The sequence below is a fragment of the Ochotona princeps genome, chromosome 13, assembly GCF_030435755.1.
Source record: "Ochotona princeps isolate mOchPri1 chromosome 13, mOchPri1.hap1, whole genome shotgun sequence".
Classification (NCBI taxonomy): Eukaryota; Metazoa; Chordata; class Mammalia; order Lagomorpha; family Ochotonidae; genus Ochotona; species Ochotona princeps.
In genome coordinates, this window is record NC_080844.1 from 49,876,670 (window position 1) to 49,890,489 (window position 13,820).

At 41.0% G+C, this 13,820-nt stretch overlaps 1 protein-coding gene across 2 annotated transcripts in view; it reads left to right on the forward strand.

The window, feature by feature from the left end:
* The window catches only part of SORCS3 (sortilin related VPS10 domain containing receptor 3), a 567,293-nt gene that overhangs the window by 525,018 nt on the left and 28,455 nt on the right, over positions 1 to 13,820 (forward strand). For both annotated transcript variants that reach the window (XM_004580224.4, XM_058671671.1), the window contains 3 exons: positions 4,569 to 4,682; positions 6,647 to 6,818; positions 9,339 to 9,525. In XM_004580224.4, the coding sequence (XP_004580281.3) occupies positions 4,569 to 4,682; positions 6,647 to 6,818; positions 9,339 to 9,525 (473 nt within the window). The remainder of the gene's footprint in view (positions 1 to 4,568; positions 4,683 to 6,646; positions 6,819 to 9,338; positions 9,526 to 13,820) is intronic.

Genomic DNA, 13,820 nt, shown 5'->3' on the forward strand with positions numbered 1-13,820 from the left:
AGAGATTTCAGCGTGCTATGGCACATGAATTCAAGTGGGTCTGACGTCCATTCAGTCTTTAGCATTAGGCCAACAAGAATGTCTTCCTTTTTTCTATAGTGGACAAGTCAATGATGTGTAAACCAGAGTTATTGCACTCAAAGAAGGCATAACAAAAATAAATAGAATATAATTAAGTGCTGAACTTTATGGTCCAGAACTATACTGTCTATTATAGGAGGCACTAGTGACATGTGGTTATTTGCATTAAAATGAAATAAACTTGAAATTTCTGTCCCTCAGTGTCAGTGGTGGGAAGTTACCACATTAAACAGCATAGACAGAAACCATTTCCACGATCATGGGACGTTATTGAGCAGCGATAGTCCTGGCAGGAAGAGCAAAGAGATCACGGAGAGCTATGGCAGTCAAGGAAGACTTCCTGTAGGCAGTACTGATGGAGCAACACAGACTTGCTACCAAGTACATGGATGGGTAGGCAGTCCTTCAGAGTAATTGCCATGGGACTAACAGTTAAATAAGAAGATTATTGGTTGCTAGGGGGGTCAGGCAAATGAGTACAAGGTATTAGGAGAAATATTCAAAGGATGATTGCCGAGTTTAGTTTTCGCAACAATTTCAGACACGGGTTGGATTTAATTTTCTGTGTGGATTTCTGTGTGTGCGTATTTAATTTTCTCCATAGCTGTAAGCTAAAGTATTGAATGCGTGAATCATTAATCCCTTGCAATGGTTGTCAATAACAGAGGTGTCTGTTCTTTGAGCCTCCATCAGCTGATCCCAGCCTCACCGTCATGTTGTACTGTCCATACAAAACTAGTCCTGGAATCTGAACTGCCAGATGACAGGATGGAGCCATGCGATCCTTGAGGCTAGAGGAGGTCTGTGTGTAGCTTGAGATTTGGAAAGCCCTTCAGCATGTCTAGACGAAATATACATCTTCTTTGATCAAAGAAGCTTCAGATGTCATTCCTGGCAGCCAGGGGCCCATTCCTGATGGCTAATGTGTGTCCTGTGTGATACGCTTGTGCTGCACAGTGATTCTCACCTCTGCCCCAGAGGGCTGCGTGGTCTTTGGCAAGTCAGGTCTGCTCTTCCGGCTTTTTCTTTTTAGTCTACCAAGTGAGCAAATTAGACCTGAGAAATGTATATATTCTTTCCTTTTCTGGTATTCAAAGGAGTTTGGATTTGCAGACCCTCCTGCCTGCTGCTCTTTTAGGATCTAAGACTTTTCCCTGTATGGGACCAGTTTCTGGGAAATGACCAAATTTTCAGCTAAACTTTTAGAAATTTGGAAGCTTTATAGCCAAGAAAGCCACAGAGGTGACTTTTTTTTTCTTTTTGCAAGAATCGACCTGTGGGTTTGCAGACTCTGTGGCAGTACACTTTCCTGAGGCAGATCAGACCTTCTGGTATGTTCTATCCATTCCTCACAATTCACAGAAGAATCCCATTCCTGGGAAGCTGGATCAGCAGCTGGATCTGCTGGCTTCTGGCAACCATGCAGACTTTGGAGTGGGGAAGGAAGTTGAGCAGGAGGGATGGTTTTAATATACATTCAGCAGAAATTAATTAATAAGACCATAGTTTGGGGCAGCCTGTTTCTGTAAATACTGTTAAATATTAATAAGGTGAGCTTACTCTTTGGGGGCACAACAGTATGCCTGATTCGCCTTCTTTATTACAGCAAGTAGCAGGACCAAATAGAGCTGCTAAAGATGGTTGCCTTTAGTAGAGAACATGAAGATATCTCTCTCCCTCCCAGTGCTGCCTCAGAGAACATCCGTCCCTCACAAATATCCGTATTGCTGAGAGCACAGGACATTCACCAGGTTCACCTCATAAAGCAATCAGGAATTTTCTGTAACTTGTGCAGACACACTAGAGTTTAGGGTTTCTGAGGACAAATAATCCTTAGAAAGAGAATGTTTGGGGGGGAAAGTGTGCTGGCAATACTTAACTATCTGCTCTCTAAGAACAAACAAATAAATGCTGATTGCTGGACATATACCCCATCTAGAAAAATTTAAGATACCAACCTAACCTCAGGAAATACAGAATTGGGAAGACACAGGTGATAGCACATTATATGTTATTATTATTGTAATAACATCTAATAATATATGCTATATATGATTCTCACTATGCAGGTACATGGATGTATGTAATCTCAAGAGCACAAAAATAGCAAAATTTAATATTTATATGTAATATAGTCTATATTATATGGTAATAAAATTCAGCAATTATTAATTAATGTGTTTGGGATATTCATACCCATTTGATATAATTTTTATAGTTAAATTTTCATGTGATTTAATTTTGATACCAATTTCAACAACTGTTAATTAACATGCAGAATTCCTGAGATTGTACCAGTTAGCTCACAAAAGCTGTTCAGGCTGGCGCAGCCTTGAGTCCTTATGAACTGTCAGACTGGGAGATCTGTAGTTGATTAAGAGGCTTGGGAAAATATTTGCTTGGCCAACATGTCTCTGTCTTGCCTTCCTTCCACTTTCATTTAAACACATTCGTGTCAAAGCTGGTCTCTTTGTAGTCCATGTGTCTATCACAGCTAGGACTCACTCCATAGGTTTCTGATGAGCTCCAGGGGGTACTCTCTGTGGTCCTCATTATTGTACCAATGAATTGTGGGCTCCCAGTCTTCCTGAAGAGACATAACCAATGCGATGGCTAATTTAGTATGATTGTTTACTGATGCAATTGGAATGTTCACTCTTTAAATCATTATTAACATCCCTGTCCTGGGTACTGTTGTAGGTTTGTATAGTGTTGTAAGACTAAGATTCCTACTCTTTAGTAGCTACCACTTTATAATTTCCAATTCAGGGTGGTCCCAAAGGTTTGTATGAGAAATCAGGAATAGCATTGTATGACCTTGATGTTAAAGAAAAATGAATAGGAGATTATCAAATACAAAAGGGGGAGTGTTTTAAGCCCAGAACATAACATACAAGTACAGTTGGAAGTGTTGGCCAGGAGCTCTCAGATAGGAGGTTTGTTGGAAGAAACATGAGAAAGTGGGGTGGGAGTCAAACTGAGTAGAAAGTATATGTATTCTCCTTGGCACTTCTTCACCATGCTGTTAATGTACTTTATCTTGCATTATTCTACTCTTTAGATGAATTTGTGGTATATCATCCTTGTCTCCCCCCAGAGCAGAAAATTCCTTCATGGACAGGACTTGTCGTATCTGAAAGAGTGTATATTGAGTGAAAAATAAATGCAGAATTAAATTTTTATCTCCATCTCTCCTGCATTCATATCCTAGATATAGATCTAAATAATTTGCCTGTGTTTTTATTTGACTGTCACAAAATCTTGGCTCAGCAGATGTGGGAGCAGAAAGAGAAAGGAGGGTGCGTGCTGAATCAGTGGTTTTTCCTGCTGTCTTGTGCATCGTTAACATCCCATGGATCAAAATTCAAACATCTAGACTGTTCTTCCTAGTCTGTGGCTTTCAGGGGATGCTTACACAGGCTTGACTTGGAAGCATGCATTCTCTTGCCAGAGAAGCCACCCTTAGTGACCTCTGGCTGGGTACAAGATCAGCAATCCCTCTTACACTCTTTATTGTTCATTTTCTACCTTGACATTACACACCTGGAAGTCTGTAAAACTCCAAGAAGTAGGGAAACACTGCTTGGACTTGGAATGGGGCATCCTCTCCAACATTGCTCTGTGATCTCTTCTTTTTTCAGTAGAGAACAATGGACAAGGGAATCATACCTGCTTTTTTCCCCTTCATTTTATTATGGCTTGAATTTGCAGAAATACAGGAAAGAGCTACAGTTAGTTTAGTTTCCTTTTAGTTTTAGAGATCCAAAGCATTTACTTTTAGAGTGTTTAGAGAAATAGAGGTCCGTGTTGTGTAAGGAAACCTTTGAATGGCTGTGTGTATGTGAAAGCACATGCATATTTATGTTTGAGTTTGTAGGGAAAAATGTCAATCTTTAAAATCAATTCTGAAACAACATATATTGAATATGTTATTCAATCTCTTGACCTTTAAGATGTCATCTCAGTTGTCATTTACTCGTTTCAGAAACATTGTTATGATCCAAAATAAACTTTTTAAACATTGAGCACACATGACACCTACCTGAATGTACCGTTTTAAGCCTAGAATTTTCACCGTTTTTTCTCTATAGGCCGGAATATGGATGACTTTGTGTCATTTCGACTTTAAAAATACAGAGGCAAATCAGTTGGCCTAGTAATAAAAGGACAATGGTTAGCATGCCTGCATCCCATGTTGGACTACCTGGATGTGCCACTTGACTCCTGCACATCATTTCTGTCTCTTCACAATGCACTCTTTCTCTTCTATCTCTTGCTTTCATTCTTGCTCATGCACTCTCTCTAAAATACACAAATAAATAAAGAAGAAAAATCCATTTTTGAGTAAGATGAATTGCCATCTTAAGGGTATTTCAATCAATGTGTGATGTAACCCTTCAGAAGGCAATAGGAACTAGTGAATTTCTCTGTGTTTCTGGACATTGTAGCATTGGCACATGGAAATCATTATTTCTTTTTCCTGACAGTGACTATGGCTATGAGAGACATGGAGAAAGCCAGTGTGTCCCTGCTTTCTGGTATAATCCAGCATCCCCATCGAAGGATTGCAGCCTGGGCCAAAGCTACCTTAACAGCACTGGGTAAGTGAAATGCCTGAACAAACTCAACTCACAGTTTTTCCATTGCCCTGTGGTTGAATTTAAGGAGGGCAGTGCTGTGGACAGAGATAAGTAGATATATAGAAAAATATATTTAGAGAATAACAATATTGAAGGATATGGAATATACAGACGGTGTGTTTGTGGCAGGTGACTTCTGGGGAACACATGAGCTCTTTACTGAAAATGCTCATTTTGAGGAACATCAGAATTGTCCAGTCACCAGATTTCAGTGCTTCTGCCATTTGCCTCTAATGGACACTAATTATTATTATTTGATTAGGAAGCTCTGTCTTAAAATAGGTGCTTCCTTGTTTCTTGGGCCTGAAGCACAGAAAACTATTGTGAGTAATATGCACATATGATACTCTTTAGTGATGCGTGCCCTGACGCTCTAAGATACCAATGCTGAAAATCGAACAATTCGCATGTTAGAAACTCCCAGGATACTGTGCATTGCTAATAATTCTCCAATCACATGTATACTTCTTTTTTTGTCCATTTAACCATCATTCACAAATGCTTGACAAGGGTTCCCAAGAGATGTGGTGTCAGCTCTTCTCTGCATTCCTCATGACCTACAAGAGAATTGCCAAGTGGATGGGTGGCTTAAGAAAGAACTTCTCAAGTTTGAATAGTCCCACGTATCACCTGGTGCTGTTGTTCCAATGCAGCCTCTGACTGGGGAGATCTGGGATTGGGATGCCTTCGTTTTTGGAAGACCTTACACATGGTGTCATTCCTGTTAGAATCTGTCATTGTAGAGGGCCGTGTATCATCAAGAGGATACATGGCAATTTTATCTGAGCAGTAACTACGGATAGTAACTGCAGTTATATTAACTTTATAGTCCTTTAAGATCTCTAAATGGGGGTACTGTGGGGACCCCAGGAGACATTGTCAGGTTTACTGTAGGACCAATACCATTCTAGAGGAATTTGGCCATCTCTCTCCTCAAGTCCATGAGACGAAGGCAACATACTTGGCTTGGATAATTATTCCTGACATAGAGGATGAAAGAAAGCATGATGTGATGCTGTTGATGAGGGTGGTTTTAGTGGTGATGTTCTATTTACTAAATGTAATTTTAGCTAGAGCATTGATTAATACTGGCTATCAGATGGAAATGATGTTGATCACACAGGCTGGGACTGCAGGCAGACTGTTGGCTTGAATTCCCATGCTGGGATCAGTAAGCATGAAGGTGAAATGAAATCATTCTACACAATGATGCTATTGTCACAGCTCCTGGCACTTTGTAGAAAAGTATTTCCATGCCCACCTCCTCAATCCTCTTCAATAGGATTGAATTAATATCCAGCTTGTGCTTCTGCACTGGCATTTGAATTGAGTAGGAAACGAAATATTAAGAAGAGAAAATATCCTATGAGGTAGCTCAGTGGCTCTAACAGCCCAGTTAGATTTTGGGGGAGGACTAATGTCCTGGGGGTGGAGAAAAGACAGAAAGGAAGCCTCTTAGCTAGTGAGACTCAAACGTTTGCTATTCTACCTGCCTTCTGATACTGGAAAAGTTGGGGGTAGCCCCAGGGAAACAGCTCAGGCCCTTGCTTACTTACAAAAGCACTTCTCTTCCTGCTTACCACCGCCTGGCCACCCCCCAAGTAGTCTGCCGTTTCCTCTGTTGTGTGTGAGTCAGACATTGATTTTTCTTGGTGGCTTTAGACACTGATGTGATCTGTGGCTCCCCAGGTAGGATCAATAATGATGTGTAAGGAATGGCTCTTCTGAACGGGGCAGGGGCGGGGGAAGGGATTGCAGCTCTTCAGCATTTGTCTAGATTCACAGATGGAAGTCTTCTTTTAGATTTGGCTTTTAGGGGCAGCTGGATGTAGTGTCAGTCTTATTCTTGCTGTGTTGTACTCTCTCTACACACACACACATACACAGCACAAACAATACCGCTGTTGATTGTCAATTCTCTTCAGGTACCGGAGGATAGTCTCCAACAACTGCACAGATGGACTCCGGGACAAGTATACTGCCAAGGCCCAGCTGTGTCCTGGAAAAGCTCCTCGGGGCCTCCATGTGGTGACGACCGATGGGCGCCTGGTGGCAGAGCAGGGACACAACGCAACTTTCATCATCCTCATGGAGGAGGTAGGTGCCTATGTGGGTCTCTGAGGTCAGAATTCACACCATGCCAGCCAACTCCTTTTTCTACAGAGGGAAGACAAGAAAGATCTTGTGTTCCCACAGGCCACTACAGAAATGTCAGTGGCAAGAAGCTTAGACTTTTGGACAGTAGACAGCCAGGGATGAGAAAGCCAAGGGCATTTAGGGGCTATGAGCCATTCATCCCAGTCTGCAATGGGGACCACATTTGTCTCTGGGCATGAAGTTATGGATATATTTAAGTTTTTCTTTAAGTTCTGTGAAAGCTTATCCAAAAAATAAATTCGTATTTCATCTGTTGTGTTTTTACAACCTCATTTGGTTTAACCTAACCCTAATCCCACTATTTTGACGATCCCCACAAAGCCTGAAAAAGTCTTGAAAGTAAGAACAGAGGGAAGGGGGAAATTATGAAATGTTTTAAACTTTGTAAAGAATATTTTATTAGTTGCTTTTCCATCAGCTACCTGCTCTATTAGTTCACTTTTTAGTGTCTTTTTAATGTCTTCTGCAATTTGGACAGTAAAATCAGACTGCGTAATGCATTTTAGGATGGAAATAGCTCTCATGTCTGTTTCTGCTCCTTGCTTCCCCAACCAGGAACATTTCAGAGCCTCTGGCTAACTCCAGTGGTGGAGCTGCAAGGCCTGCCTGATGGACAAAGCCTTCTAAATTTGTATGCAAATTGCTCTGTGCTCTTGAAATTCCCCCAGGAGCAAAGCAGGCCAGGAGGCTTTAATTTTTTTCCACTAGGATGAGTATTTCAGAAACCTTTCAAGTCAGGACCACACCGGACAGGACAGTGAAGGTTCCTTATCCTGGGTTGACAGATTCTTTGGCCTTCACTGACACCAGGTGTTTGAATTAAGCAACTTAAAGATTCAGAGGGGTCATTATCACATTTCCACTAGGGAGTTTCCAGCACCAAGGCTGTAAAAGCCTTTTCCTGAATGGGTATGAAGAACCATGATCCTATCCATTTGAATTACATCTAGTTCATTTCCACTTTAATTTATATTCATAAACTCAAGGGTAGTTGACATTGTGTGGGGGCAAGAAAACACCTATCAATATTTCACTCACATCTGGGTTGCCATGGAGAAGGAGATGAAAAGTGAAACTGTGATCAGTACACTTCACCGTGCAGAAGGATTGGCTCATAATTCCAAAGCAATGCCTTTCTCTCTAATCTGTTATCCATCTTTGTCCATGAACAGGGAGTGCTTATTCTTCATCCAGTGTCTTTGTTTCAAGATCAAGTTCATTGTAAAGTTCAAGTAAATTGTGGGCCCAGTAGAATTGGAAGAGGGACAGGAAGGATGGAGTTTAACTAACAATGGCTCTTAAGAAACTTCAGCGTGAAGTATTAAGGTGTGTTCAGCTGAACCACTCACATCCTTCCACCAGGCAATAACAAGGAGCTCTGTGCCTTTCAAAAGGTAGAGTTATCTGTCAATTGGGATGATCAAAAGGGGCTTCAAGGAAGAAAGGGATATGCCTAGGAAGCTCTTAACAAGACAACAGAGATGTGTCTATGGCCATACCACCCTGAACGCGCCCGATCTCATCTGATCTTGGAAGCTAAGCAGGGTCAGGCCTGGTTAGTACTTGGATGGGAGACAACAGCGATGCAATTTAGATGCATGCAATATATATATGTAGAATAGGAATAATCCTACAATCATATATTATTATTTGGAGGTGGCATTATACAATATAGGCAGACTTCAGAAGGTCCATGGAAAATGGAATTAAAATGTAAATTTTAATTTGGAGAAAACATGTTTTGCAATGGATACACAATGTTTTTGTCGTATACAATTTTCAGGGACCTGTTTGAAGATCTTTGAAGGATTTAAATAATGTTGGTCCCCAAAATAAACTTATCTTCTAATTCCATTTTCCACAAGTCATTTTGAAGTGCTCTGATTTGTGTTAAGTGATTAGCATAGTTCTTCGGACATTGTAATAAATACTCAAAAATAGGGGCAACCACAACCATAGCACTGGGGTCAGAAACCCCAGTAGAAAATCACCTTGTGTCTGAAAGTTGTCTTCTGCTGCTAGCTATTAGAGTGGTCTGCTGCTTTTCTTCTCATTTGTAAAGTGAGAATAATATTATCCTCTGTAATTCTGAACTGTGAAGACACTGCTTGACTATGAACTATTGCTATGATGACTCTTTATATCAACCAAAGAGAGTAAGGATTTAACCAGATATGAGGGAGACAGTGAAGCTCTTGACTTTTGCTATCAATAACTTTTCTGTTGCCAGAGTCACAGTGACTCAGGTTGTTCCAGTTTGGGCATACAGGGAAGACAACAAGCCCCTCATGCCTGCCGGTAGTACGTGATGGGTATCAGGTAAGAACTTTAAGATTGTATGCAATGTATTTTAGCCCTCTGGGTGAACTTGTAAGTCCTGAGGAGAGGATCCCAAAGCGCCAGGAATCAGACTGGACCACGTGAATGACTCCAACAGCCAACTGCTGTTTCTTGTTGCAGGGTGATCTGCAAAGAACGAACATCCAGCTTGACTTTGGGGACGGGATTGCCGTGTCCTATGCCAACTTCAGTCCCATTGAGGACGGCATCAAGCATGTGTATAAGAGTGCAGGCATCTTCCAAGTGACAGCCTATGCAGAGAACAACCTGGGCTCAGACACCGCTGTCCTCTTCCTGCATGTGGTTTGTAAGTAGTGTGAGCCATCCCGTCTTCACTTCCCTGCACTTCCTTACACTCTCTGTCTGGGCTTACTGGAATTGGACACAGAGGTCAAGTTCAGTGTGACCACTCTAGTATCCCAACTCAAAAAAATTCATCTGTGTCTCAGAGTTTACTGATGCTGAAATAGATGGTTTATTGGAAAGTTTGGCTAACACATTACTAATCAAGCCCTTTTTAGCACTGTTCTATTGCGATGGGTGTACATGCAGACACCTAACAGGCAGACATTTCTCCTGTTTGCTTTGGAGAATCCTAAAAATGTAACAAGTAGAAACTCTTGTAGTTGGTGGTCCTAGTCTTGTTTTCCTACCACAAATCAAAGATATCATTCTCACTGTTGGAAGATCTAAGGAAGGATTAAATAAACATATATTTAGAATGTTTTAGATGTAGAACTGAAAGCACACAAAGTAACTTAATATCTGTAACCAAGATTACAGCAAGGGCATTATGTTATAAACAATGGTAAGAACTCTGCAAATTTTATTGGTTGTTTTAGAACCATCGTTTTTGGACAATCCTTGGCACAAACTGAAACAAGAGCTAAAATTCTGAAATAGTATGCTATATTTGAAATGTTTATTTCTATCTACATGAAAGAGAAAGAAACAAAGTAAGAGACAGATCTTCCATCTACTAGATCAATCCCTATATGTCTGTGATAGCCAGGACTGGATCAGGCCAAATACAGGAGCCCAGAGATCTATCATGGTCTCCCAAGTGGGTAGAAGGAACACAAGCTTGAGCCGTCATCTGCTACCTCCCAGAATGCACCCTGGGTGTACCCCACTGTACCAGAAGCCCTACCCCTCATTTTGTATGCTCACCATCCTGAAACTTGACACATGACAATTGAAACTTAAATTTTGTGTCTTTGGGATACAGAATATCAATAACATGTCATTAAATGGCTGAACTTGTGTTCTCATCTTTATTGGTGGTATTCGAGGGGCTAATGACTTAATGTTCTTACATGTACAGTTTTTACCCCTGTCCTGCGGTGGCGTTAATATATATAAAGACCTGTAGCAGATACATGAGCTCAGGGATAGTACTAAATCATGTTATATTTTTACTACTGTAAACCAATGGGCAGGTAACATATGCATTATAGATACACTGGACAAAGTGTTCAGGATGGTATAGCATGAGATCTTACAACACAGCATGCAGTAAACTTTATGGATTGTTTGTTACTGGGATTTTCTATTTTCTAGTTTGTAAGCTATGGTTGACTGTGGGTTAATGAAATCATGGAAAACAAAACTAAGAAAAAAACATGGAGTGCCAATACTCTATGATGATTTTTGAATAATATGCTCTGTATGGTGAGAATGATCACTTTTTAGGAAGTCTCTGTGAAGGCAAGGAGCATCTTTGCTCTTAAGGATACAGTGATGGTTTAACCTGCCCTGGGGAAGCAACCCACACCTAAGAGGGCCTTTATAAGCTATCGGCACTCCTAGCTTGGTACTAGTACAGGGACCAACCATGAAGGGCAAGTATGGGAGGAGACCTGGAGTCTATCAACACATCAATTATTTGCCTAAAGTGCCAGTCTGTAACCCAGAGGTGAATTATTCTTTGTTGTTTTCTGTGTTTAAGATTCTGTGATTTTGCTTTAGTGAGCTGTTATAGAAAAGAAAAATGACCCCCCCAAAAAAAATGACTGTTCCATAATTTATTCAACAAATATATAATTTCTTTTTTTTAAAGATTTACTTATTTTTACTGAAAAGCCAGATATACAAAGAGGAGGAGAGACAGAAAGGAAGATCTTCTGTCTGCCAATTCACTCCCCAAGTGGCCACCATGGCCAGAACTGAGTTGATCTGAAGCCAGGAGCCAGGAGCCTCTTCCAGGTCTCCCATGTGGATGCAGGGTTCCAAGGTTTGGGGCCATCCTTGACTGCTTTTCCACATCACAAGCAGGGAACTGGATAGGAAATGGAGGTGCAGGATTACAACTTGCACCCATAAGGGATCTCAATGTGTGAAAGATGAGGACCTTAGCTGCTAGGCTACCCTGCCATGCCCATGATGATTTTTAAAATGTGTGAGGGGACAAGGTAGCTGTAGTCCTGCCGTTATACAATTTACCTTCTGAGGGGGAATGGGAGGCATTGATACAAGTGGGCCATTAATAGGCAAAATGATGATAACCATGCTCACCAAATACAATCACTGCATGCCCAAAGCATCAGGTCGCCAGCCCACTTGGGTAGCATGCCAGGCCTTCAGAAGCCAAGGCTTGTGCTCAGATTCTGATCACATCCTTATTTTAAATATCTGGCATTGGTCAATTTCCTTATCAATTTATCAATGTCAAGTTTTCCATTGTTAAGATAATAATTGGAATCTTTGATTATCAAATTGGATACATGTTTCAATCAGAGAGTTCCTAAAACCAACCCCCTGGGCCACTGAATTTACTGTAAGGATTCACAAGGCTTAATGTATAGTTGCCTAGATGCCTATGAAAGCATTAACAGCAAAATGTTCCAAGGGAAAAGATTTACACTGTGAAAACTGGGGTAGGTAGACATAAACTTGCAAGAGTTTCCAGCACAAACACATGAGGTAGAGCCAAACGCACTTGTTGGTTAGCTGTTGACAGCAAGCACTCCCAGAGTCAACATCCCAGAGATCAGTCCAAGAGCAGCCTCACACACAGACCTTCCTATGGATGGCAACTTCAGCTCTGTGTTAACACTCTCCTGCACAGCATGCACCTGCTTGCCTTGTGATGAATATTACCGGTTATTATAGTAATTACTTGAACTTTCTGCTTGACACTTCCACTTCATTTAAAAATGAAGACAAAGAAAGAAAAAGGGCTTCCCATTACTCCATCCCAAGGAATTTCCCCAGACATGTTCCCCATTTATGCTGGGGGCGGGGGTAGGTCTTTGCTGCAAGGCATGAAGACCAATGAAACTCAGTGGCAAAAAAAAGCCACAATAACCAGGAACAGGTTTATATTGTGGGTTATATGCATGAAGGAGGAAATGTTCCTTGAAACTTTTATTGTACTCATAATTCTCTCTGAATCAATCATGTCTGTATATGCTAGACAGTTACAGTAGAAACTGCTCTTGGCTTCACCTTGGGCCATTAGCTAGCCAAAGTAGTTGTTAGCCACTTGTGACAACCAATATCACACAGATTATTAGATTTTTATCAAAAAGACTGGTATCTGCCAGTGAAGCTGTTAGGGCTTTGCTGTGTTTCTTCCTGAGTCTCTTCAGCTCTCTCTTGCTCACCCACAGCTCATCTCCAGGTGGTGTGAAGTTTCCTGCTCAGAGTATTCCCCTGAAAACTTGCTGCATGATGTTGTTGTTCAAGATTTTTGTTCCCCTGAAAACCTGCTTGCCCTGAAGCGGAGTACATGTGACTGTGTCTGCAGGTGCTTCAGTTCATGGGCATCCTCTGTATTTGATGTTGAGTCTGGGGAAAGGTTTTCTATGACTTTCATGGGTAGCAGAGCACCTGGCAAGGTCAGCTCTGGCTGTGATGAGGAAGGAACTTGGGCATGGAGAAAAGAATCTGTAATTTGTGTAAGAAACAAAGCCCTCTCATCTCCCTTCTGGGACACCGGTTGATGAAAAGCCCTTTCCCCATAGCCTCATTCTCTTACTCATCGATCAGTGAAGCGCAATGATGATTAATAAATCTGGTGACCTTGTAAATAAATGAGATCATCTACTATTTGCCTTTCTTTCTGTGCCTCGCTAATTTCACTTCACATAATATGTATGTGTATATGTACACACGCACACACACACACACTTACACACATTCTTGAACCTACTTGATTGTTTTGGAAAATGTAGTCTGCTCTAGTTGGAATTACTACCTAAATAACAATCCCTGTCCAAACATCTTGCCTAATAGGAAGTTTCCTGTTATACAGAATATGCCCATTGAGACTCAAAAAATGTAAACTCTCTTCAGAAGGAATTATATCCATTAAAAAAAGACAGTAAATTTGTGTGCATATTGTGGGGATGGTTAAGTGGTAGAAAAGTACCTGGAATTAACAAGATGATTCTTTACCTATTTTAATGAGTAAATTATAGATTTACTAGTGGCTATAATGAAGGCAGAACACTTATTTTTTATTTTTAGAGCAGAATAATATGTGTAGGGTCCTAGCATGGTGGCCTAGTGGCTAAGGTCCTCATCTTGAACATGTCGGGATTCCATATGGACGCCAGTATTAATCACAGCAGCTCCACTTCCCATCCAGCTCCCTGCTTG